At 42.7% G+C, this 27,651-nt stretch overlaps 1 protein-coding gene across 1 annotated transcript in view; it reads left to right on the top strand.

Annotated features, from left to right (window-relative positions):
* The window catches only part of LOC130297230 (E3 ubiquitin-protein ligase TRIM65-like), a 32,919-nt gene extending 20,241 nt beyond the window's left edge, over nt 1–12,678 (top strand). The window contains exons 3-6 of the mRNA XM_056549438.1: nt 3,372–3,602; nt 5,518–5,689; nt 5,770–5,892; nt 11,612–12,678. Coding sequence (XP_056405413.1) covers nt 3,372–3,602; nt 5,518–5,689; nt 5,770–5,892; nt 11,612–12,192 — 1,107 coding nt within the window. The 3' untranslated portion in view covers nt 12,193–12,678. The remainder of the gene's footprint in view (nt 1–3,371; nt 3,603–5,517; nt 5,690–5,769; nt 5,893–11,611) is intronic.
* Nucleotides 12,679–27,651: the final 14,973 nt, after the last annotated feature.

Here is a 27,651-nt window from a genome sequence, read left to right as displayed (position 1 = left end):
GGTGTCATTTTTACCGAAAGATGCACTGCGTAGAAACGGAAGCCCCATAAATTTACAAAATGGTGTTTTTTCTTCAATTTAAACGCACAATGATTTTTTTTTTGTTTTCCGTTTCGCCATAGATTTTTGGGTAAAATGACTGATGTCATTACAAAGTAGAATTGGTGGCACAAAAAATAAGCCATCATATGGAATTTTATGTGCAAAATTTAAAGAGTTATGATGTTTAAAAGGTGAGGAGGAAAAACGAAAGTGCAAAAACAGAAAAATACTTGGTCCTTAAGGGGTTAAAGTCCCATGCAAATCAATGGGAAATGTATGTTCCCACATAATTTCCGTATGGCTGGAGATATTTCAATACCTGGTACACATATTACAGGTCGGGATATGGGGTTGGGATATGACAACAATATATGAGGACGGGATATGAAGTTAAAAGCTTCCTCCTTTGTTGATTTTCCTCCCCAACAAGGATTAGGAAGGAAAAACCGGGCAACGCCGGGTACTCCGCTAGTATGGAATAAAAGGAGAGAAGGGAAAAACTAAATGTCCTGTGAAGCAGGGAATTGTGGCTGTGCGCTTACTTAGAGATGGAGAATCCCTTGCATGATGTCCATAAACCTTTAACAGGGCATAAGGAAAGGGATTGTCTTAGTAAGATATATAAAGGGTTTGTCTGACCATTAACAGTTATCCCCTATCCAAAGGATAAGGGACGAGTGTATACGCATGTAGATCTTACTGCTGGGAACCCCTGTGATCGTGAGAATGAAGTCCACGTCTCCTGTTGAAATGGAGCGAGCGACTGTCACATATGAGTTTTTTGGATCACAGGGGGTCCCAGTAGTCAGATCCCATGAGAACATGCACTGTGGATAAGGGAGATAAGTGTTATTGATCAAATTACTTGTTTAACCCCTTAAGGACTAGGGATCGACCGATTATCGGTTTGGCCGATATTCACTATTTTGGATGTTATCGGTATCGGCAATTACCTTGCCGATAATCCGATAATGCATCAGAGACCGCTGCTGCCCCATTGCCTCCCCCATCCCCGGTTTTATAATTACCTGTTCCCGGGGTCCACGCTACTTCTGGCTCCTGCGGCGTCCTGCGTTACGCTGTGCGCTGCGCAATGACGAGTGACGTCCTCAACGCGACATCACCGTCAGTGCGCACAGTGACAGCTCAGGACGCCGCTGGAGTCAGAAGTAGCGCGGGCCCTGGGAACAGGTAATTATAAAACCGGGGATGGGGCAGCGGCCATGGTTGGACTAAGGACCGGCAGGGGGAGAGAAGCGGGTGGTGGTGGCGGTCTCTGGCCCCGCAAAAGCCGCTGCAGTTCATTGATTTAAAGCGCCCGCTTTAAATCAATGATCTGTAGCCGCTTCTTCAGGGCCGGGGGAGGGTGGAGGTGGAGAAATAGCCGATAACGTATACCGGAATATCGGTATAATTTATCGGCTATCTGCCTGAAAGGCCACAGATTATCGGTATTGTCCCTAAAAAATTTATATCGGTCGATCCCTATTAAGGACCACGGGTTTCTCTTTTTTTGCACATCACCTTCTAAAAATCATAACTCTTTCAATTTTGCACCTACAGACTCATATGAGGGCTTATTTTTTGTGCCACCAATTGTACTTTGTAATGACATCAATTATTTCATCACAAAATTTAGAGCGAACCCAGAAAAAAATATTTGTGGGGCAAAAATGGGGGGGGAAGTCATTTTGTAAATTTGGGGGTCTTCCGATTCTACGCAGTGCACTTTTTGGTAAAAATAACACCATATATTTATTCTGTAGGTCCATACGGTAACAATGATACCCAATTTATATAGGTTTTTCTTTATTTCACTACTTAAAAAAATTATAACTACATGCACCAAAATTAGTATGTTTAAAATTGTCCTCTTCTGACCCCTCTAACTTTATTTTTCTGTATACGAGGTGGTATGAGGGCTCATTTTTTGCGCCATAATCTGAAGTTTTCGTCCGTACCATATTTCTTTTGATGGGACTTTTGATAGTTTTTTTTTTATACATTAGTGAAGTTTTTAATTAATTTTTAAACAGGGATCAATTTATATGTGCGGGCAGGGCACTAAAAATATAGCTGACAATAATAATGTGTGTGTGTGTTTTTCACTTTTTATTCTTTATTTTTTAGGTGGTACTACTACTCCCAGCATGGAATACACTGTTCCATGATGGGAGTAGTAGTACCTGTATTAATTGACAGATCACCCGGGTCCGTTGCGATCCTCCTGTATAATAGATGCGGCCGGCCGCTCTTCTATGGTCCCCTGCACTGCCATATATATACACCTATTCATATTTCCTGCGGAGAGTTGTGATTGCCCAGATGGTTCCAGCCAATCACAACTCTGTGGGAAATATGAATAGATGTATATATATACGTCAGTGCAGGGGACCATAGAAGAGCGACCGGCCGCATCTATACATTATACAAGAGGATCACAGCGGGTGTCAGGAGTGACATCCGCTGTGTACTTTCCTTAACTGGAGAAACTACTACTCCCAACATGGAACAGAGTGTGCTCCATAATGGGAGTAGTAGTACCTGCAGTTAAGGAAATATCACAGCAGGTGTCACTCCTGACATCCGCTGTGTTCGTCCTTTCTATTGCAGAGATGCGGAGCGGCTCTCTACAGTGCTTGCATCTCTGCTCTGTACTCCGGACCATGATATGAGTAGAACATCACTCATTCATATTTCCCTCTGAGAGCTGTGATTGGCTGCAACCATCCGGCCAATCACCACTCTGGGTGGAAAATATGAATGAGTGATGTTCTATTCACATCACTGGCCGGAGTATAGTGCATAGATGCGAATGCTGTATAGAGCCGCTCCACATCTCTGCTATATTATGGACGACAGCATCGGGTGATATGTCTATTAGTACAGGTACTACTACTCCCATCATGGAACAGTGTGTTCCATGCTGAGTAGTAGTACTACCTAAAAAATGTTAACAAAAAAAGTGAAACACACACTTTATTAAAAATGAATTAAAATGTCATTATAAAAAAATAGAAATTTCGTAAAATACATATTTTTTCCATCACTACAGCATCCTTTTATTTTTTTTTGGTACCCAAATTTTGGGTACCAAAAAAAAATGCCAAAGGGGCCAAAAATGCATTTTCCACACAAATGAAAAAATCCCAGGAAAAAAAAACACCAGGCGCAGGAAATTGCACTGGTGTTTTTTCAGGCATTTTTTCTTGCATTTTTTTCAAACCAAAAAACGCAGGACAAAAAAACAAGTAGAAACTCAGCCTAACACATGTTTACAAGACTTATTAATGATGCTGTTTTTTATTATGTGATTTTTTTTTTTTTAGGATCTTAATGAAAAGATGCTTTGTGGAATGATGGCAAAATTTGAGCAAGTGCGAAAGGCATTAGATGAATGTCAAATCCTTGTTGTAGAGTCTGCAACCTGTGATATGAATGCCGCATCAACACAAGCAGAAGAGCACCTTCAGCTTCTACAGAGCCATCTGACGGACTTGAAGAAGCATCGGATGGAAGCAGAAATGCTGATAAGGAATGATGGGGTTGCATTTCTTGAGGTAATGTGGGTTATTGCTAAGCCCTAGAGACCTTGAAATGTTGTGCTAAAGATTACTGTTGTTTCTTTTAACAATAATGTATTAATAGCCTCTTGTTTAGCACACTTTGTGTTGAGTGAATAAATGGTACGATCTTACCTGGATAATTTATATACCAGAATAAGAATCGTTGTCTAAAGGGGTCTCACACTTGTTTAAATTGTAGCTACCACAAAAACTGTGTTAACAATCTATTGTAATTAGATGGGTTTTGCCTATGCCCTGCAGAGTAGCTACTATGTATGTACAGTGTGAATGTGCACTGAGCAATGGAATACATGAAAGTGTTTATTTTATGCATATTTGTTTTGTATTTTTGTTCTTTTACAGTTTTTTTTTCTTTTTTCTCCCTCAACTGTCCATTGGTATAGATCTATAAAAGCGACCATTCACCTGACCACTAGGTTCAGTAAAGGCTGTATCTGCCTGTATTCCACACCTAAAAATCATTAAATGCTATGTATGCAAAAATAGAGAAGACATAACTGATAAAAGCCCCTGGCAGTCTCTGACTGCCAGATCTCAACATTCAGCTACCTGATCGCTTGGGCACTGATATATATATAAATGTAAAGTATAGGAAGTTATACTCCCCTGTCCCCCGCCACTCCGGACCGCGTCCTTACCGCTCCCGATGCTGTCCCAGGGGCTCGTGATGCTGTCCTGCTGCTCCGGTGTCTTCTTTGGGATCCTCCGGCTTCTTCCGCATCTTCCCCAGGGTCCGGGCCTCGCTTTCTGGTGACGTTATTACGCTGCTGCGCCGGCACGGCGAGCGTAGCGACATAATAACGACGCCGGAAAGCGAGGCCCGGACCCTGGAGAAGATACAGAAGATGCCGGAGGATCGCGAAGTGGACCCGGAGCAGCGGGGATAGGTAAGTGAACCTGTCCGGGATGCTTAAACTGCTATCCGACAGCAGCTTAAGCATTTTGCGCTGTCGGATAGCAGTTAATGCGATGGCCCCGACATATAAAAGCATCATATGTCGATGCTGACATCGACATGCGATGGCCTCTGAGAGGCCATCGTATGTCGATTTTATCATATGTCGGGGCCATCGCATGTCGGGGGGTCACTGTATACCAATGGACGGTTAAGTGAAAAACAAAAAAAAATATTTAAATAATATATTGGTATTTTGGGGGCATTCCTTTGTGTAAAAATATATGTATATACTGCTACACAGTTGTTTTACAAATTTTTAGCACTTTTAAATTATGCTAATAACAATAACATTTACGAGACATGCAAATATTTAATACTGTAGATGAACAGATTTATACAGTGAAGGGTCTGATCTATGCCTTTTGTTTGAAAAACATTTAGCTGAAATAGAGTTATGATATATAATAAAAATTTTCTGTATATTTATGTTTGAAAAAGGACATTACACCTGTGATCACTAGGGGTTCTTGTTCCAATGGAAACGCTGTCTTGTTTTGGCCACACTGCCCTGTTTGTAAGCCGGCCAATCAAAGTAACGTAAGTGCCGATGGGACAAGAAGCGATCTGTGCCATGCTCCAGGTTTGTCAGGGCCTTTGCCAGCATTGAGGAGGAGGGCAGAAGTTCCCCAATGGGAGGGTAAAGGCAAGGGTCATGCTTGCAAAAGGGAATGCCCCCTCCTCTTCATAGAACAGCTGCCATGATGAGCAGGAAAACAAAGGGAATATCTGGAGTTTCAAAAGTTTTAAACACACGGAGCACATCATAATGGAAGACACAGTAAACCAGCACTTTTTTTTTAATCCTTCACAAGTACACTGAAATGATGTATATAGGCATCTAGGTAGTACACTGTGCACTAGATCTAGTCACTAGTAATCTGTATACATATAAGCACTTGCTACCTGAAACTCCCCACTTTACTTTTGCAGGGTCTTCCTCAACTTGTGCCAGTGGGAATTGCTCCAAAACCCCCAAATGTCCAGCAAGGTGGAAATTTGCAATTGGAAGCAGTGACTAAGATCTTGCCTGAAGTCACCAGGCTACTTCAACAGGAACTTCCTAATTTGTTACACCCTGAGAAACCGATAGATGAATGTAAAGGTTGGTGTGAGGGTCAGGATATTGGAAGAGTTGTGCATAGTTTGATGTCAGATAATACAATTATTCTATTTCTTCTACAGGGACCTCAGGATCTCCATTTGAAACAGCAGAGACCTCAAGAGCATCTTTAAGTGAACAGAAAACCTCTCCACACAGATTATTGCCTGCAAGAATCAGCGACCTCAGAAGGCGACTCTATAAAGGTAATATGTCTATCCAGATGCAGCTTTCCCTTGTGGTAATAGTTGGGCTTTAACCCCTTAACGATGCTGGATGTAAATGTACGTCCTGGTGAGCTGGTACTTAACGCACCAGGACGTACATTTACGTCCTATGCATAAATGCGAGCATCGGAGCGATGCTCGTGTCATGCGCGGCAGGTCCCGGCTGCTGATAGCTCTCACGCGGATGTCCGCCATTAACCCCTCAGATGCCATGATCAATACAGATCACGGCATCTGCAGCATCGCGATCACTAAAATGGATGATCGGATCGACCGCAGCGCTGCCGCGGCGATCTAATCATCCAGAACGGCAGACGGAGGTCCCCTCACCTGCCTCCGCTGCCTTCCACGGATCTTCTGGTCTGGTCTGCGATCGAGCAGACCAGAGCAGAAGATGACCGATAATACTGATCAGTGCTATGTCCTATGCATAGCACTGAACAGTATTAGCAATCGAATGTGTAAAAATAAAAGTTAAAAAAAGGAAAAAAATTTGAAAAAAACCCTCCCCCAATAAAAATGTAAATTGTCCCATTTTCCCTATTTCACCCCCAAAAAGTGTAAAAAATAAATTTTATATACATATTTGGTATCGCTGCGTGCGTAAATATCCGAACTATCAAAATAAAATGTTACCGTACGGTGAACGTAAAAAAAAAAGTCCAAAATAGCTGCTTTTTTATAACATTTTATTCCAAAAAAATTAGTAAAAAATGTATTAAAAGTTTTATTTAAGCAAATATGGTATCAATAAAGTACAGATCACGGCGCAAAAAATGAGACCTCGTACCGCCGCTTATACGGAAAAAGGAAAAAGTTATAGGTCTTCAAAATAGGGAGATTTTAAACGTACTAATTCGGTTAAAAAGTTTGCGATTTTTACGCAACTGTAATAGAAAAGTATGTTATTATGGGTATAATTTTCATCGTATTTACCCAAAGAATAAAGAACACATATAATTTTTACCGTAAATTGTACGGCATGAAAACGAAACCTTGCAAAATTTGCATAATTGCAGTTTTCTTTTTAATTCCCCCACACAAATAGTATTTTTGGGTTGCGCCATACATTTTATGGTAAAGTGAGTGGTGACATCTCAACGGACAACTGGTCGCACAAAAAACAAGCCCTCATACTAGTCTGTGGATGAAAATATAAAGGAGTTATGATTTTTTGAAGGCGAGGAGGAAAAAACTAAAATGAAAAAATAAAATTAACGAAGAAGTATCATGGACCAAGTCACAATTTTTTTTTTATATCATGTGAAAGTGCATCAGCTCACCATTCTGACAATCTGCTCCTCATGTATCTCACCCTCTCCCTTCTCCTGCAATCCCCTCTGAAAGATCGGTACTTCCTGGTCCATGGAGGTCCCTGACTTCCTGTCTCCCATAATGCCTTTCAGTTCATCACAGAAGTAGCCCAGCCTAGACCAGTGCTTCCTAACCAGGGTGCCTCCAGCTGTTGTGAAACTACAACTCCCAGCATGCCTGGGAGTTTTAGTTTTGCAACAGCTGAAGGCACTCTGGTTGGGCTACACTGACCTAGACACTGATCACTTTCCTAACAGCAGGCTCAGTGTTTCCCCTCCCCCTGCTTCTATTCTCAGGACATCGTTCTTTCAGACTGATCTGCTGTCAGATTGTGATCAGTGCAGGGGATAGCAGGGATCTCCCCTCCCCCTCTGCTTCTTCTTGGGACATCGTTCTTGCTCTTATAAACACTGAGCTGGCTGTCAGATCATGCTTCCCTGCCGAGGAGATGAAGACGCTTGCTCAGCTCACTGGGGCTTCTATGATTGGCTGAAGCTGCACATGGGAGGTGCCCTGGCCGTGCACAGAGCTGGCTACGCTGCAGGCAGCACACAGAACTATGGGAAATTGTGACATCACGGCCCCCAGCATAATGCAGCTCAATGGGGGGTCGCAAGTCATCAGAACAGGGAGCTGCTGAACTTCCTCTCTGAACAAAGAAGCTAGAAAACAGGTTTTACATACAAGATGGGTAAAGTCAGTGATTTACAAAGTGATATAACTTTTGCTTCTGCATTTAAAACACAATACTTTTTCTACATGGGACTTCTCCTTTAAGGCCCAAATGGGCTGAGTCCTTAAGGGGTTAAAGGGGTTACTTGAGATGCATTCGTTCCCAGAATAATTTCTCAGCCAAGGTTCACTCTAATTTCTTGAAACCAGAAAACTGAAAAAGCAGCAGCTACAACTTAGCCATAAGGGAGGGAATGGCTAATGGATTTGTCTTATTATCGATGTTTGGGATGGGAGGCAGGCCAGCCAACAAATCATAATTATAGATTAACCAAAAAAGTGGTGCTGAGCATGCACCCTGCAACTTAATTTACTCAAGGGACAATTGACCCAGAAATCATCCTCCAAGGATAACTCCCTATCCCATATATAGGAGGTAATGATTCATATTGAGATAACAAATTTCTCTGCTGTGCATCATTTCCAGTTTTGGGGAAGTGACGTCATAGCCTTGCTCAGCCAATCAGAGGTAGGACAATGTGATGGCCTATGGTGTCACCCCCCCCAAACCCTCAAGCACTGTGCAGCAGGGACCAGAGCCCTGTGATACCAGTTGCAGTGCAGGAGCTGGAAAGGTAAGTGTATTTTTGTGGTTTTTACAACCTCCCTGTATTGTTGCCCTGATTACTCTTTTTAACCCCTTTAGGACACAGCCTATTTTTTGCCTTAAAGGGGTACTCCAAACGGTTCCAAATGCTGGAGCCTGTGATGGGAGCTCGTGACGTCATAACCCCGCCCCCTCATGACCTCACATCCCGCCCCCTCAATGCAAGTCTATGGGAGGAGGCATGATGGCTGTCACGCCCCCTCCCATAGACTTGCATTGAAGGGGTGGAGCGTGATGTCAAGAGGGGGGCTATGACACCAGGAGCTCCCGGTGCCGGCTCCAGCGTTCGGAACAGTTTGTTGCAAATGCTGAGCAGCGGAGTACCCCTTTAAGCAATCAGCAAATTTTATTTTTACGTTTTTTCGTTTTTCCCTCCTCTTCTTCTAAAAATCATAACTCCTTTATTTTTTTTATATTTTCATCCACAGACAAGTATGAGGGCTTGTTTTTTGCGCGACCAGTTGTCCTTTGTAATAACATCACTCATTTTACCATAAAATGTATGGCGCAACCAAAAAAAATACTATTTGTTTGGGGGGAAAATGAAAAGAAAAATGCTATTTTTTGCTAATTTTGGAAGGTTTTTTTTCACGCTGTACAATTTATGGTAAAAATTACATGTTTTCTTTATTCTGTGGGTCAATACGATTTAAATGATACCCTTGATTACATACTTTTCTATTAGGCTAGGTTAAGACTTCACACTTCGGAATTTGTGAACGGAAAATCCGCTTGGAAAATTCCGCCTGAAGAATGGCGGTGCTCTTTCTTCAGGCGGAAATTCGTGCGGAAAACATTGGAGACTGCAGTGTCCGCGCGGTCCTAGCGCCGACTGATATAGTCAGTGCTGGCCGCACTCGGAATCTGTAGTCTGAACCTAGCCTTATTGTACAACTTTAAAAAAAAATCTCAAACTTTTTAACCAAATTAGTATGTTTAAAATCTCTCTATTTTGCTGACCTATAACTTTTATTTTTCTTTATAAGCGGCGTTATGAGGGCAAAATTTTTGCGCCGTGATCTGTGCTTAGTATTTATACCACCTTACGGGATCATTATATTTTAATAGTTTGGATATTTACGCACGCAGCGATACCAAATAGATCATTGTGCAAGATGTAAATGTGCAACCATGTCTGTTTCTTTTTTTGTTTCTTCTCTATTTGAATTCACAGTTAATCAGCAGGGGTGCTGAGTGTTGACACCCCTATTGAACAGCAATTGATGGCCCCTGCTACCCCCTGCGACCACCGATTGATAGCCTAACCCATCAATCAAAATGTCCCATAATCCAATTTTTTTTAATAGTATATACAAATATATAACAAAAAATAAAAAATTCAAGCAGAAAACAATCCTAGTTGGACCCTTCCTTTGGCATTAATGGAATTTTATGGAAATTGTCCAGGAATCTGCCTTATAATTACCTAGTGTGCACAGGTTTAGTCATGGAGAAGGGCTGGGTTCACACGACAGACATTCCGCTTTGGAATTCCATACAGACATTGCTTTGTTGTGCAGACAGGATTGAAGGGATCATGGAACTGATTTGGTGCTGCATCCTTATCAGTTTAACCCCGATCTAAGTAAGGCACTTCACTAACCCAGCACTACAGCTCCTTCATCCTCACAATCAATCCTGCCCAGCACTTCTCACTAAGTTTAAAGGGGTACTCCGCTGCTCAGCGTTTGGAACAAACTGTCCTGACATCTTAGCCCCGCCCCCTTAATGCAAGTCAATGCTCCAAATGCTGAACAGCGGACTACCCCTTTAAGTACCCATTTGGGCCTTAAGGACTCAAACAATTTTATTTTTAAATTTTCGTTTTTTCCTCCTCGACTTCAAAAAATCAGCTCTTTTATAATTTCATCCACAGACTGGTATGAGGGCTTGTTTTTTGCGGGACCAGTTGTCCGTTGTAATGCCATCACTCACTTTACCATAAAATGTATGGCGCAACCCAAAAAATACTATTTGTGTGGGGAAATTAAAAAGAAAACCGCAATTTTACAATTTATGATAAAAATGACGTGTTCTTTATTCTTTGGGTCAATACAATTAAAATGATACCCGTGATAACATTACTGTTGCGCTTAAAAAAAAAATTGCAAACTTTTTAACCAAATTAGTACGTTTAAAATCTACCTATTTTGAAGACCTATAACTTTTTCATTTTTCCGTATAAGCGGCGGTATGAGGGCTCATTTTTTGCGCCGTGATCTGTACTTTGTATTGATACCATATTTGCTTATATAAAACTTTTAATCCATTTTTTATTAAATTTTTTGGGAATAAAATGTAATTAAAAAAAGCAGCTATTCTGGACTTTTTTTTTTTACGTTGACGCCGTTCAAGGTACAGTATCATTAACATTTTATTTTAATAGTTAAAATATTTTATATACATATATGGTATAAATATCTGAACACTTTTTGGGGGTAAAATAGGGAAAATGGGACAATTTATGTTTTTATTGGAGGAGGGGGTTTTTCACATTTTTTTTTTACTTTTATTTTTACACTTTAATAGTCCCCATTGGGGACTATTTATAGTAATCATTCGATTGCTAATACTGTTCAGTGCTATGCATAGGACACAGCACTGATCAGTATTATCGGTGATCTTCTGCTCTGGTCTGCGGGAAGGCAGAGCAGAAGGCAGCAGAGGCAGGTGAGGGGGCCTCCGTCTGCCATGCTGGATGATCAGATTGCCGTGGCAGCGCTGCGGGTGATCTGATCATCCATTTTAGTGACCGTGATGCTGCAGATGCCGTTATCTGTATTGATCACTGCATCTGAGGGGTTAATGGCGGACATCCCCGGGATCGCGGATGTCCGCCATTACCGGCCACGCATGAGCTGGGCATCGCTCTGATGCTCGCGGTTATGTATAGGACGTAAATGTACGTCCTGGTGCGTTAAGTACCAGCTCACCAGGACGTACATTTACGTCCTGCGTCGTAAAAGGGATCTATAAAACTCTGGCATTTATTCTGCTTGTAACCATAAATGAACACTCCTGACACAGATTTGGTTTAATCTACAGATTACCGTAACCTGAAATTTGACCCAGAGACTGCCAACAAATATTTAGAAATATCACATCAGAGCTGCAAAGCCACACACAAATTACGCATCCGGAGGAGTGATGTTCCTGACTCCCCAAAGAGATTTCAGACTTGGCAAGTGCTGTGTACAGAAGGTTTTTCAGAGGGAAGTCACTACTGGGAGGTTGGTATATCCACCTTTTTTGTGGAATTAGGAGTAGCATATAACTCCTTGAAGCGCACAAATGAACGGGACAGTACAATTGGACGGAACAGTTCTTCATGGAGCCTGCAGCTGCGGAGCCTGCACCACTCTGTTTGGCATAACAACATAGAAACTAAACTTCAATCACCAATGTTCAGAGAGATTGGTGTTCATCTTGACTTGACTGCTGGCAGTCTGACTTACTATGGTATTGAGGATGGTAGCATGCAGCGGCTGCATTCTTTCTCCTGCTTATTTTCAGAAAAGGTATTTCCAGCTTTCTGGATTGGAGAAGACACAAATGTCACTATACGCACTATCCCGAATGAAGTAATGGAGACCATAGATCAAGAATTAAATGATTTGTATTTATAAATAAAAAGCCTCTGAAATATTAAAGACTAACATAATCCGGCCATTTATCTAAAAAGATCTTGGCACCCATCGCTGCAATAGAGAAGAATAACCACTGTATCCCATTGACAGATGGTTGGAGATGCAAGCAGAGTGCTTCTGCCCCTTTGCTTGAAAGATCATGGGGGTCTGATAATGTCAGATGAAAACCTTTTTTTTTTTTTAATTAGGTACATTGGGAGAGTTTTATCAAAACCTGTGTAGTGGAAGAGTGGTGCAGTTGCCCATAGCAACCAATCAGATTGCTGCTTTCAGTTTTCACAGGCCTCTTAAAAAAATGAAAGTGATCTGATTGGTTGCTATGGGCAACTGCAGCACTCTTCCTCTGCACAGGTTTTTATAAATCTCCCCCATTTTTGAATGATTGCCCCATGAAGTTATAGGAGTGCCGAAAATGTACTCATTTACATATTACTATTTTCATCCATAGCTTAAACAGGGGAAAAATACATGTCATCAGTTTTGCCTGCACTATCGCCGAGTACCAGCAGGTTAATATGGGCGACGCTTTAAAGCACAGTTTATCTTTATGGAATATTCAGGGGGAGTGTACAGACAATCGGGAGATTTATCAAACTTTGTGTAAAGGAACAGTGGTGCAGTTGCCCATAGAAACCAATCGGATCGCTGCTTTTATTTTTCAGAGGGCTTTTTAAAATTAAAGAAACATCTGAATGGTTGCTATTGGCAACTGCACCACTTTCTCTCTGCACAGGTTTTTATAAATTCCCCCCAATGTCCAAGTTACCGCAAAGGGGGTCTGGGGGATTAGAGCAATCCGCTACCAAATGCTCTATTAGATCATATAGGGGGAGATTTATCAAAACCTAACCAGAGGAAAAGATTGCCCAGTTGCCCATAGCAACCAATCAGATCGCGTCTTTCATTTTGCAGAGGCCTTGTTAAAAATGAAAGACGCAAACTGATTGGTTGCTATGGGCAACTTTTCTTCTGGACATGTTTTGATAACTCTCCCCCATAGAGTTCATAATGGAGGGGGGAGTTCTCTGCTTTGGCCCTGCTATTTATGAGCCAGACTGAAAAGCTGCTGAAAAACACCAAGATGTATTGCATCAATTTATTGTATTGTATTGCAATGCATTCAGAAAGGCTTCAGACCCTTTGATGGGGTACTTCAGTTTTTTCAAATCAACTGGTACCAGAAAGTTAAACAGATTTGTAAATTACTTTTATTAAAAGATCTTAATCCCTCCAGTACTTATCAGCTGCTGTATACTACAGAGGAAGTTTTGTAGTTCTTTCCAGTCTGACCACAGTGCTCTCTGCTGACACTTCTGTCTGTGGTCAGACTGAAAAGAACGTCACAACTTCCTCTGTAGTATACAGCAGCTGATAAGTACTGGAAGGATTGTTTTTTTTTTTTTTTATAGAAGTAATTTACAAATCTGATTAACTAGCTGGCACCAGTTGATTTGAAAACACTTGTGTTCCACCTAAGTACCCCTTTTTAAGTTGCTTTTTGTTTTTTTTTACATTTTGTGGCCATAATGAAAAATGTAAAAACTAAATTTTATTAATCTTGCAAAAAATAAAAAATAAAATAAATATATATATTTTCTCTTTAAAAAATAAATAAAAAAATTAAATAAACCTGGGATGTTGTAAGTGCATATGAAGTCTACTTCCTTTTGGTCTGTTCTAACAATTCTTTTTGAGAAGTCACAAAATAAGTTGAATGTGGCCCTCTGTGTTCCATTATGGCAGTATAAATAAACCTGTTACTGCTATTTCTGAAAAGAAAATAAAAAACTTTTGATATGTCAGGCAGGCACAAAAATATAAAGTCCAACAGCACAAAGTTGGTTTTCCAGCAATCCCAAGTCCAACAGCATTCAAATTGTTAAAAAAAAAAAAACATATGTTTTTTACATCAAAAATAGATGTGGCACCTTAACAAAAGTGCTACATTTCTGCCCCCAGTGGGCATTCTTCATGCATACATAAGGTGTAACTAACAAACATACATATACAAACAAGTGAATGACCAATCACAGCGTAATAACGTTATAATGCATAGTGAAGAGACCACCCCTCTCAGGAAATGCATAAAACATGGATGCTCACTTACCTACATATACTTGTTAGCCAGTATCTATATACAAGTGAACTCACCTCATCCAAAAAAGGCCCACAACGGTGTTTACTGGTATAGATTGCACCTAATGATGGTGTTAGATTGTGGTGCATGTCTGAAGCGGCGGCCTCTTTGTTGCGTTGTTCTGTGCAATACAGAGAAGACTTTACTAAAACCTTCTCTGCCCTTCAATACAAGTAGACACCATCCTGGTGCCACCTAGTGGTAGAGAACAATCAGCAGGTAATATTCAAATAAAGAGCTCTCCTGTCACTATAAGATATGGTGCCACCTAGTGGTAGGAAATGATTATTCTAAACCAGTACACCCAATTCTTGAATATCCTGAAATTTGTATTGAGGACCCTAAGGCTAGGTTCACAGTAGAGCCCTGCATCTGGATTGTGTGATACAAGAGCAAAAGACTGTCTTGGACACGCTGCCCAAAGGATGGTTACAAAAGATAAGGACACAAGCCAGAACAGGACAATCTTATTTTATTTGTGGCCAGGTGGACAACGCGTTTCGCCGCAAGTGCCTTCTTCAGGTCCAAATATACAGTGCACTCCTTGTCGATAGTAGGGGGGTAAGGGTGCTGGTGGGGATCCTGTGTATGGTAGCTGTGCTGGCATGGTGACCATGCCAGCACCGCTACCATACACAGGATCCCCGCCAGCACCCTTACTATCGACAAGGAGTGCACTGTAAATATGGACCTGAAGAAGGCACTCGTTGTGCCAAAACGTGTCATCTGCCTCACCACAAAATAAGATTGTCCTGTGCTGGCTTGTGTCCTTTTCTTTTGCGACCATCCTTTGGGTAGCGTGTCCAAGACAGTCTTTTGCTCTTGTATCACACATTGCTCTGCTGGTCTCCTTACGGAGTCCAGAACTGGTTTGAGTGCAGCAACCCAAACCATATTCACTCCGATACATGCCCACAACCACCTGTGTACCACGACTCCCACGAGCGGCTCATAGTGTCATCCCCCCACAGAGGAGTATGTCACTTAGGGGTGGTGGAGGGTTCACACCAAGTACATATACACTTCAAAAGAGCATGCCCTGTTTTTTTTTTTTATTACTTTTTTTTTTTTTTTTTATCTCTCCTGAAATCGTCTGCATCTGGATTGGGATCCCACAAGAGCCAATAAAAAAAAAACTTGCAGGTGTGGGTGGTAATGAGGTTGTTGTGTGTGTTCACTGAACATACAGTGGGTCTCTCAGAGCCACAGGGGGCTGATGAAATGGAATTTATGAAATGGACCAGGGTGAAGCTGTGGATGTTGTATGTCTGGACTTTTCTAAGACATTTGATACTGTGCCCCACAAAAAAGGTGGAACTGGAATCAAAATCCACCTCGTGGCTGTCCCCAAAATTTAGGTGCTCCCTCATCTCAGGGTAGCTGCCTGAAGAAGGTGGAATTGAAGTCAGAATCCACCTAGGATCAAACTAAATCCCTGATGAGCCCCAGGGTCTATAATTCATATACAATACCCTTTGGGGGATGACCCCCTCTGGGGAAAAAGACCCTATGACCTAGGTACTCACTAAAATGTAACTTTTATTAATTTCTTAGCAAAAAGGATTTTATCCTATAAAACACACACTAGTAGTTAAAATTCTCAGTAATAACTATTTGTATTCCCTTTCCTTGTACAGCAGTGAGAATATATACAAAGGGAATAAATAGAGATTATTGAGCATTTTAACTACTAGTGTGTATTTTATAGGATACAATCTTTTGTCTGTCAGTTTTTTTTTGTTTGTTTTTTTTCTTCCCACGGAGGAAGTTAATCCCCCAAAGGGTATTGTATATGAAAATCCACCTAGGGGCTGCCCCTATCCTGGGTGAACACCTGAGGAAGGTGAGACTAAAATCAGAAACCTCCCCAAAAAAGTTATGTGCATCCCCCTCCCTTGATAGACTCCCTTATGAAAGTGGAGCTGGCTTAGGAATCCACCTAGGGACTCCTGTCCCAATTGTCAAGAGCAGCCTTTCCCTAGCTGGATGCATGAGAAAGGTAGAACTGGAAACGGGAAAAAAATTAAGATGCACCCCTCTCCCTGGGTATAGGCCTAAGGGAGGTGGAACTAGAATTGAAATCCACACAAAATCCTGGTAAACAACTGTGGATGGTTTTGCTGGAATCTACTTAACATAGTTCATATGGTTGAAAAAAAATCTTAGGGGCTACCCTCCCAAAGATGAGTCCAGTGCCTCCCTGGATAGTCTCCTGAGGAAGGTATAACTGGAATTGGGCTGCCCCTCAAAAGGTAGGTGCATCCTCTCCCTAGGTAGATATCATAGGAAGGTAGAACTGGAATCGAAATCTATCTAGGGGCTCTCTCTTCAAAGGTTAGGTTCACTCCCCACCCTGGAAAGCCACTGGAAAAAGGAGGAACTGGAGTCACAATCCACCCAGGGACTCCCTTAAATAGCTAGGTGGACCCCCCTTCCTTAATAGACTCCAAAGGAAGGTGGAACTGGAATTGTAATTTACCTAGAGGCACATCCCAAAAAGGTAAATGCACCCCCTTCTCTGGGAAGACGATTAAGGAAGGTGGAATCTGTATCCAAGGGCCCCCAAACAATTTATATGCACCCCTTCCTAGGATGACAGCTGAAAAAGTTGAAACTACCATCGGACTGTACCTACAGTATCTCACATAGGTGAATACAATGCTCACAATTTTAATATTTGTGGTCCCGTCAGAAAACCGGATAGGGGTCAAAAATGAGCCGACTGGAGTAAAACACTGACTCCGGTCGGCTCATTAAAGTCAATGGATTAGGGTGTCGGTCCGGCTGGCGTACGGGAGCACACGGTTTTCCCCTCCCCAAGCTGGATCCGGCACCCGTACAGTGAAAACGTGGTGTGCATGCACCCTTACTTTCATTTTAGACCAAAGTAGATCCTGGCATCTTAGTCATAAGGCCCGGCAAGCGGAAACATGTCAGATCAGTAGGAGAAACAACTCACCATGGTCTTGCCCTGTTTGCTGCACCATACTTTGTTTTTGTATCACGTTTTTATAAGAAGGTGGAATAAAGGTGATTTTTTTTTAACTGCCAGTACTGTTATTTCCCCTTTCTGCTTTTGGATTCTGCCCGCTAACTGGTGAAGTGGACCGTATGCACATGAGAGAGGTGAGCAATACATAACCCCCCCCCCCCCCCCCTTTTTTTTATTTATTTTTTAATACTTGTGGAAGGTTGTCTGCCTGGAGGAGGAACTAGAATCCACCTAGGGCCTCCTCCCCCCCCCCCCTCCCAAAAGAAAAAGTTTGGTGCAATCGTATGCACCTAGGGGCTTCCCACCAAATGTTATGTGCACCCCTTCCCCGATTAGACACCTAAGGCAGGTCACCTTGGTGGCAGAGCTGAAATCAGATCACACCCAGGGGCTCTCCGTAAAAATGTTAGGTACTTCACCCTACCTCTGTATATGCCTGAGGAAGGTCACTTTGGTGGCTAAACTAGAATTGGATTGGACCTAGGGGCTTTGTTGCACCCCTCTCTGGGTAGATGCCTGAGGAAGACACCATGGTGGCGGAACTGGAATCAATAAGACCTAGAGGCTCCCCAACAAAAGTTAGGTGCACTCCCCCCCTCCCTGAGTAGGTAGAATGTTAGAGCCCTGGTTCTTTGCAGGGGAGGTGGCATTTCAGGTAGGAAATCTGAAAACAGTAAATTGCTGAGGTCGTATTTGAGAGCCAAAGCCCAAGGTCAGTTCCACAAACTGGGCCACTCTGGCAGGTACATGTTCATTAAAGAGGGGTGGTTGCACCTGACCCGGAAGTGGTGGAGTCGATTGGCGTTTCTCCCTGAAAGAAGGTGCACCAGCACTGGGGACAGCATTTGTTCTGGTCAGCCTTCCAGAAGTCAGTGAAAAAAACAGCCACGATTCTCTGCCCAGGGAACGTGGTGGCACCTGTTCCCAACCAGGGTACAAAAAACTCACAGAAAAAATATACAAATAGTGTCAACCAAAAATTAGTATCACAGCAAGGCACTAAAATTCAACTTTTAATAGATTCCACTAAAATCCAAAAGCAAAAACAAAGCAATTCATGTGATTATCCACCACCAAAAAAATTTTTGGTATTAAAAGCTTGATTATAGCACTAATTTGGTACAACATGCTTATATAAAAAAAAGTATGTTTGCTAAACATGCTCCGACACTCTGTAGACTCACATGTCAGTAGAGTCCAGAACAAAACAAAATCACAAAAGGATAGCTATTGGGGGTCAATAAGGAGGAGGAGGAGGAGGAGGGGGACCTAGGAGAGTAATGGCCTAGGGATGCTGTCCCTTATCATGTGGTCCCTGCTTGTACCCCTATGCCTAGGCAGAGTTGAACGTCCTTAAAAGGACGGCCCCGCTCTGGAACCTACCGCTCACTCTACTATACTCACCCTAGCTAAAGCACATATAGGAGGCTCACTAGCTAGGGTGAGTATAGCAGAGTGAGGGGTATGTTCCAGAGCGGGGCCGTCCTTTTAAGGACGTTCAACTCCGCCTTGGCATAGGGGTACAAGCAGGGACCACATGATAAGGAACAGCAGGTAGCAACCAGGGTACAGCATCACCAGGTACAGCCTCCTGGAAAGTCCCCTCACAGACATCCATAGGAGAGGGAAATCTGAGAACAGAGAACTGCTATGAGACCGAGGGTCAGTTCCATAAACTGGGCCACTAAGGCAGGTACAGGTCGATTACAGAGGGTTTGGTGGCACTCAACTTGAGACCTACCTTTGTTCCACCTTATTGGTGGGCCCTAGGAGAGGAGCGGACCTGTACTCCTCTCCAAAGGATGGGTGCACCATCCCTGGGTAAGGCCTCCAGGAGAGTCCCCTCTCAGACATCCCTAAGCTAAAGAGAGCTTAAACAGAGGATTGCTATGAGGTCGCATTTAAACACTGAGGCAGGTACGCGTTGATTAAAGAGGGTCACTTACACTTGACCCGGGATGAAGTCTTGGTCCCCTTGGTGTTGGAGCTAGGAGAGAAGTGACCCAGCACTTCCCGGAATAGGCAGTGGCTGAGTGACAGGCAACAGAGGGTTTTAGTCAATGGAGAATATTCAGAGCAAAGGTCTTGTTACCAGTGGGGACCTCAGGGATCTGCACTGGGACCCATTTTGTTTAATATCTTCATTAGTGATATTACAGAAGGTCTCGATGGTAAGGTATTGGTCTTTTTGCTGATGACACAAAGATATGTAACAGGGTTGATGTTCCTGGAGGGATACGCCAAATGGAAAAGGATTTAGGCAAACTAGAAGAATGGTCAGAACTCTGGCAACTGCAATTTAATGGGGGAGATTTATCAAAGGATTTAGACTGTTTTTTCCTGTCTAAATTTGTCGCACAGAAAGTCGCAGTCTAAATATGTGCGACTTTTGCTGTGGAAGATTTTTAGAACATGATGCATGCAAGTCTATTTTAGACAGAAATGCATTGGAAAATGCATTGGTGCTGAATTTATCAAGTGCGACTTTTGTGCGACAAGTCGCATCTGCCCAAAATACGCTGAAATGTCAGACCATGTTGGAGCAGGTCTAAATGCAGTTAAAGCTGTAGACCCTGAAGTCTGAGCACAGAATTTATCAAGGGCTGTGAGACCTTTGATAAATTAGGAGCACAATAGACAGGAGACTACAACATACGCTGGTCTATAAGCATACCCAGAATAGACTAGATTAGTAAATGTCCCCCAATGTGGATAAGTGCAAGATAATGCACCTGGGGCGTAAAAACCCTCAGGCAGAATATAGAATATTTGACACAGTCCTGACCTCAGTATCTGAGGAAAGGGATTTAGGGAGTAATTATTTCAGAAGACTTACAGGTGTACTCCAGTGAAAAACTTTTTTTTTTTTTTTTTTTTAAACTGGTGCCAGAACATTAAACAGATTTATAAATTACTTCTATTTAAAAATCTTAATCTTTCCAGTACCTATCAGCTGCTGTATGCTCCTCAGGACCACAGTGCTCTGTGCTGACACCCCTGTCTGTCTCAGGAACTGTCAATAGCAGGAGCAAATCCCCATAGCAAACCTATCCTGCTCTTGAAAGTTCCTGAGACAGTCAGGGGTGTCAGCAGAGAGCACTGTGGTTAGACAGGAAATACATAAAAAAAAAAAAAAAAGAACTTCCTGTGGTGCATACAGCAGCTGATAAGTACTGGAAGGGTTAAGATTTTAAAATAGAAGTAATTTACAAATCTGTTTAACTTTCTGGCACCAGTTGATTAAAAAAAATAAATAAAAAAAATTATATATATATAAATTGTTTTTCTCCGGAGTACTCCTTTAGGACCCCGCCATTTTTTGCTCATCTGACCATTGTCACTTTAAGCATTAATAACTCTGGGATGCTTTTACCTTTCATTCTGATTCCTAGAAAGTTTTTTTGTGACATATTCTATTTTATTTTAGTGGTAAAATTTTGTTGATACAGTGGTCCCTCAACATACGGTGGTAATTCGTTCCAAACGACCCATCGTTTGTCGAATCCATCGTATGTTGAGGGATCCGTGCAATGTAAAGTATAGGAAGCTGTACTTACCTGTCCCCACCGCTCCGCACCAGGTCCTCACCGCTCCCGCTGCTGTTCCAGGGGCTCCCGATGCTGTCCCGCTGCTCCGGTGTCTTCTTCGCGATCCTCCGGTGTCTTGCGCATCTTCTGCAGGGTCCGGGCCTCGCTTTCTGGTGACGTTATTACGCTGCTGCGCCGGCGCGGCATGCGTAGTGACGTAATAACGACGCCGGAAAGCAAGGCCCGGACCCTGGAGAAGATGCGCAAGACACCGGAGGATCGTGAAGTGGATCCGGAGCAGCGGGAATAGGTAAGCGAACCTGCCAGGGATGCTTAAACTGCTATCCGACAGCAGCTTAAGCATTTTGCGCTGTCGGATAGCAGTTAATGCGATGGCCCCGACATATAAAAGCATCGTATGTCGATTTTATCATATGTCGGGGCCATCGTAGGTCGGGGGGTTACTGTACTTGCATCTTTTTTTTTTACTTTGAAGCTTTCTGCTTATAAGGAAAATGGATATTCCAAATAAATTATATATTGATTCACATAAACAATATGTCTATTTTATGTTTCCATCATAAAGTTGACATGTTTTTACTTTTGGAAGACGTCAGAGGGCTTCAAAGTTCAGCAGCAATTTTCCAATTTTTCACAGAATTTTCTAAATCGAAATTTTTCAGAGACCAGTTCAGTTTTGAAGTGGATTTGAAGGGCCTTCATATTAGAAATACCCAATAAATGACTCCATTATAAAAACTGCCCCCCTCAAAGTATTCAAAATGACATTCAAAAGGTTTGTTAACCCTTTAGGTGTTTCACGGGAATAGCAGTAAATTGAAGGAGAAAATTCTAAATCTTCATTTTTTACACTGGCATGTTCTTGTAGACCCAAATTTTGAATTTTTACAAGGGGTAAAAGGAGAGAAATCTTCCTAAAATGTGTAACCCAATTTCTCTCGAGTAAGGAAATACCTCATATGTGAATGTAAAGTGTTCTGTGGGTGCACTAGAGGGCTCAGAAGGGAAGGAGCGACAGTGGGATTTTGGAGAGTGAGTGTTTCTGAAATGGTTTTTGGGGGGCATGTCTCATTTAAGAAGCCCCTATGGTGCCAGAACAGCAAAAAAAAAAAAAAACACATGGCATACTATTTTGGAAACTACACCCATCAAGGAATGCAACAAGCGGTAGGAGAAAATAACCCCAAAATTTGTAACCGCATTTCTTCTGAATATGGAGATACCCCATGTGTGGATGTCAAGTGCACAGCGGGTGCACTACAATGCTCAGAAGAGGAGGAGCGCCATTGAGCTTTTGGAGAGAGAATTTGGAATGGAAGTCAGGGGCCATGTGCATTTACAAAGCACTCCGTGGTGCCAGGACAGTGGACCCCCCCCACATGTGACCCCATTTTGGAAACTGCATCCCTCACAGAATGTAATAAGGGGTGCAGTGAGTATTTACAACCCACTGGCGTTTGACAGATTTTTGGAACAGTGGGCTGTGCAAATGAAAAATTACAATTACAAATTTTCTCTTCAAGCGCCCAATGGCGCTCCTTCTCTTCTGAGCATTGTAGTGCGCCAGCAGAGCACTTTACATCCTCATATGGGGTATGTTCTTACTCAGAAGACATGGGGATACAATTTTTTTTTCGGGGGGGCTTTTTTTCCTATTTTCCCTTGTGAAAATGAAAAATTTAGGGTAACACCAGCATTTTAGTGAAACATTTTTTTTTTCATTTTCCCATCCAACTTTAATGAAAATTCTTCAAACACCTGTGGGGTGGTAAGGCTCACTATACCCCTTGTTACATTCCGTGAGTGGTGCAGTTTCCAAAATGGGGTCACATGTGGGTATTTATTTTTTTGCGTTTATGTCAGAAATGCTGTAAAATCAGCCACCCCTGTGCAAATCACCAATTTAGGCCTCAAATGTACATAGTGCGCTCTCACTCCCGAGCCTTGTTGTGCACCCGCAGAGCATTTTACGCCCACATATGGGGTATTTCTGTACTCAGGAGAAATTGTGTTACAAATTTTGGGGGTCTTTTTACTGCTTTGGGGGTCCTTATACCGCTTGTGAAAATAAAAAGTATGGGGCAACACCAGCATTTTAGTGTAAATTTTTGTATTTTTTTTACACTAACAGGCTGGTGTAGCCCCAACTTTTCCTTTTCATAAGGGGTAAAAGGAATAAAAGCCCCCCCAATATAGACCCATATGACCCGGAATTACCGCAAATCAGTGGTGTGAATTCACCTGCGATTTGCTGCAATTGCTGACATTGGGGGGGCGGGGGTATGGGGTTCTGATGACCCCCCTGGGCATTTGCGGGGGGGGGGGGGGGGGGGAGCCTTCTGATCGATATCAGAAGTCACCCCGGTCTGGTCCCCGGAAATTCCAACGGATGTACAGGTATGCCCTGGGTCCTTAAGTACCAGGGTGTCAGAGCGTACCTGTAGGCAGACAATGTAATAGATCAGCAGGAAATGCTAGCAGAATGCTTGGATGTACAGTACAGACCAAAAGTTTGGACACACATTCTCATTTAAAGTTTTCTTTATTTTCATAACTATGAAAATTGTAGATTCACACTGAAGGCATCAAAACTATGAATTAACACATGTGGAATTATAGACATAACAAAAAAGTGTGAAACAACTGAAAATATGTAATATTTATTCCTAAATATTTTCTTAGATATATAAATGCAAAAAAAACGAGGACAGAGCATGTAGGACCCCTTAATAATGATAATGGGGAGGTTGTCACAGGCAATAAAGAGAAAGCAGAGCTACTGAATGGGTTCTTTAGTTCTGTATATACTAAGGAAGAAGGAGCTGACATTGGCCAGGTCAGTGCTGGCAACACATCATGTAATGTACTGAACTGGCTTAATGTAGAAATGGTACAAAGTAAGTTAAGTAATATAAATGTAGGCAAATCTCCAGGGCCAGATGGATTGCACCCAAGAGTTCTTAGAGAGGTAAGTTCAGTAATATCTGTACCCCTGTTCATGATATTTAGAGATTCACTGGTGTCTGGTATTGTGCCAAGGGACTGGCGCAAGGCGAATGTGGTGCCAATCTTCAAAAAGGGCTCTAGGTCTTCCCCAGTAAACTATAGACCGGTAAGTTTAACGTGCATTGTGGGTAAATTGTTTAAAGGACTTATAAGGGATTACATACAGGAATACATAGGGGATAATTGTATTATAAGTGATAGCCAGCATGGGTTTACTAAGGATAGAAGTTGTCAAACCAATCTAATTTGCTTTTATGAAGAGGTGAGTAGAAGCCTTGACAGAGGAATGGCTGTGGATATAGTGTTTCTGGATTTTGCTAAAGCATTTGATACTGTCCCTCATAGACGTCTGACAGGTAAGTTAAGGTCTTTGGGTTTGGAAACTTTAATATGTAACTGGATTGAACACTGGCTCATGGATCGTACCCAGAGAGTGGTGGTCAATGATTCGTACTCTGATTGGTCCCCGGTTATTAGTGGTGTACCCCAAGGTTCAGTACTGGGCCCGCTGTTGTTTAATGTAAAGTTATGCATCTGGGTACTAATAACATGCATGCGTCGTATGTCTTAGGGGGGATTAAACTGGCAGAGTCACTGGTAGAGAAGGATCTGGGTGTACTTGTAGATCACAGACTACAGAATAGCATGCAATGTCAGGCTGCTGCTTCCAAGGCCGGCAGGATATTGTCATGTATAAAAAGAGGCATGGACTCGAGGGACAGGGACATAATACTCCCCCTTTATAAAGCATTGGTATGGCCTCACCTGGAATATGCTGTTCAGTTTTGGGCACCAGTCCATAAAAGGGACACGGTGGAGCTGGAAAGGGTGCAGAGACACGTGACTAAACTAATATGGGGCATGGAACATCTTAGCTATGAGGAGCGATTAAAGGAGTTATAATTGTTTAGTCTTGAGAAGAGACGTTTAAGGGGGGATATGATAAATGTATATAAGTATATTAATGGCCCATACAAAAAATATGGAGAAAAACCGTTCCACGTTAAACACCCCCAAAGGACGAGGGGGCACTTCCTCCATCTGGAGAAGAAAAGGTTTAGTCTCAAGGGAAGACACGCCTTCTTTACCATAAGAACTGTGAACTTATGGAACAGTCTACCTCAGGAACTGGTTACAGCAGGAAAAATTAACAGCTTTAAAACAGGGTTAGATACATTTCTGGAACAAAATAACATTAATGCTTATAAAGAAATATAAAATCCCATCCCTTCCCCAATATCGCGCCACACCCTTACCCTTCAATTCCCTGGTTGAACTTGATGGACGAATGTCTTTTTTCAACCGTACTAAGTATGTAACTATATTCTAGGTTCTTCAAAGTAGCCACCTTTTGCTTTGATTACTGCTTTGCACACTCTTGGCATTCTTTTGTTGAGCTTCAAGAGGTAGTCACCTGAAATGGTTTTCACTTCACAGGTGTGCTGGTGTGGAGGAGGAGGTGTGATGGTGTGGGGGTGCTTTGCTGGTGACACTGTTGGGGATTTATTCAAAATTGAAGGCATACTGAACCAGCATGGCTACCACAGCATCTTGAAGCGGCATGCTATTCCATCCGGTTTGCGTTTAGTTGAAGCATTATTGATTTTTCAACAGGACAATGACCCCAAACACACCTCCAGGCTGTGTAAGGGCTATTTGACCAAGAAGGAGAGTGATTGGGTGCTGTGCCAGATGACCTGGCCTCCACAGTCACCGGACCTGAACCTAATCGAGATGGTTTGGGGTGAGCTGGACCGCAGAGTGAAGGCAAAAAGGGCCAACAAGTGCTAAGCATCTCTGGGAACTCCTTCAAGACTGTTGGAAGACCATTTCAGGTAACTACCTCTTGAAGCTCATCAAGAGAATGAGTGTGCAAAGCAGTAATCAAAGCAAAAGGTGGCTACTAGAACCTAGAATATGACATATTTTTTGTTGTTTCACAATTTTTTGTTATGTATATAATTCCACATGTGTTAATTCATAGTTTTGATGCCTTCAGTGTAACTCTACAATTTTGATAGTCATGAAAATAAAGAAAACTCTGAAGAAGAAGGTGTTTCCAAACTTTTGGTCTGTACTGTATAGGGAGAGGTATAAGCAGTAGAAAGAGAGAAGTGCTCATGCCGCTGTACAGAACACTGGCAAGACCTCACTTGGAATATTGTGCGCAATACTGGGGACCGTATCTCCAGAAGGATATAGATACTTTAGAGAGAGTTCAGAGAAGATACTAAACTAGTCCATGGATTGCAGGATAAATCTTACCAGGAAAGGTTAAAGGACCTTAACATGTATAGCTTGGAAGAAAGACGAGACAGAGGGGATACGATAGAGACTTTTAAATACATAAAAGGGAATCAACACGGTTAAGGAGGAGAGGAGATTTAAAAGAAGAAAAACTACTACAAGAGGACATAGTTTTAAATTATAGGAAGTATTATTCTACTGAGAGAGTAGTGGATGCATGGAATAGCCTTCCTGCAGGGGAGGGGATAAGTTTCAGATCGCTGAGGGTCTGACCGCTGGGGGCCCCCACGATCTCCTGTACGGGGCCCTGGCAGCCTGCAGGAAGGGGGCGTGTTGACCATCGCACAAAGCGGCGGCTTACACACACCCTCAATACAACTCTATGGCAGAGACGGAGCGATGCCTTCCGCAATCTCCGGCTCTGCCATAGCATTGTATTGAGGGGGCATGTCGGCTGCCGCTTTGTGCAGTGGTCGACACCCACTATCCGGCCAGCGAGCCGGTGCCCCATACAGGAGATCGCGGGGGGCCCCAGCGGTCAGACCCCTGCAATCTGAAACTTATCCCCTACCCTTAGGATAGGGGATACATTTTTCAGCACTGGACAACTCCTTTAAGCATGCATGGGATAGGCATAAGGCTATCCTTCATATAAGATAGGGCCAGGGACAATTGATAGGATTCAGATTATTGGGCAGACTAGATGGGCCAAATGGTTCTTATCTGCCGACACATTCTATGTTTATAGCCCCAGTTCTCAGCCTGGGGGAGGTTGTCGTTCCCTGTACCCAGCCAGAGTGCACTATCCCGGGGTAGAGCATCTGGAAGAGTCCCCTCTCAGACTTCCATTGGCGAGGAAAATCTTAGGACAGAGAACTTGAAGGGTCTACCATCCCTGGGGACAGCCACTAGACAGGTCCCGGTCAGACTTCCAGGGTCAGGGAAAATCCCTGGCAATCTTCCCTGCTTTGCACAAACTTTCTGGTTCCATTGTCGTTGCCCCCCTTGCCGGGAAGTCCCACCAGCGTGAGACCAGCAGACATTTCTCAGATGGTATTGGTCCTCTGCAGGGTGTTTTTCCTCCCTGGTGGTACACCATTACCAATTCTGGGCCAGCTGGGAAGGTCTTTGGGTGGTAAGTGGCTGGAGTGGGCTATGCTCTCTTTCTGGCCTGATTTCGGTTTAGGGCGCCATTGGCCCACTGGGGTGACTACAGTGGAGGGCACCACAGGCCCGCTGGGCTGAGTCCAAGTGAGGGCGAGGCAGCTGCTGGAAGTGGGGGGCTCAATTATTAGGGGAACAGACAGGTAATCTGGGTCCTATATACATTTTTTGAACATTAGTTAGTTTAGACTTTATATATAATATATACTGGATATAGGGTTGTTGATCCAGGAATTAATTTAGATTGTCAGATTTGGAATCAGGAAGGAATTTTTGTTCCTGAAAATGAGGAAAATTGGCGTGTACCTTTTATGCGTTCCTCTGGATGAACACTGCAGGGTGTT

Source organism: Hyla sarda, chromosome 13 (genome assembly GCF_029499605.1).
Source record: "Hyla sarda isolate aHylSar1 chromosome 13, aHylSar1.hap1, whole genome shotgun sequence".
NCBI lineage: Eukaryota > Metazoa > Chordata > Amphibia > Anura > Hylidae > Hyla > Hyla sarda.
This window is presented reverse-complemented; position numbering and strand designations above follow the sequence as displayed.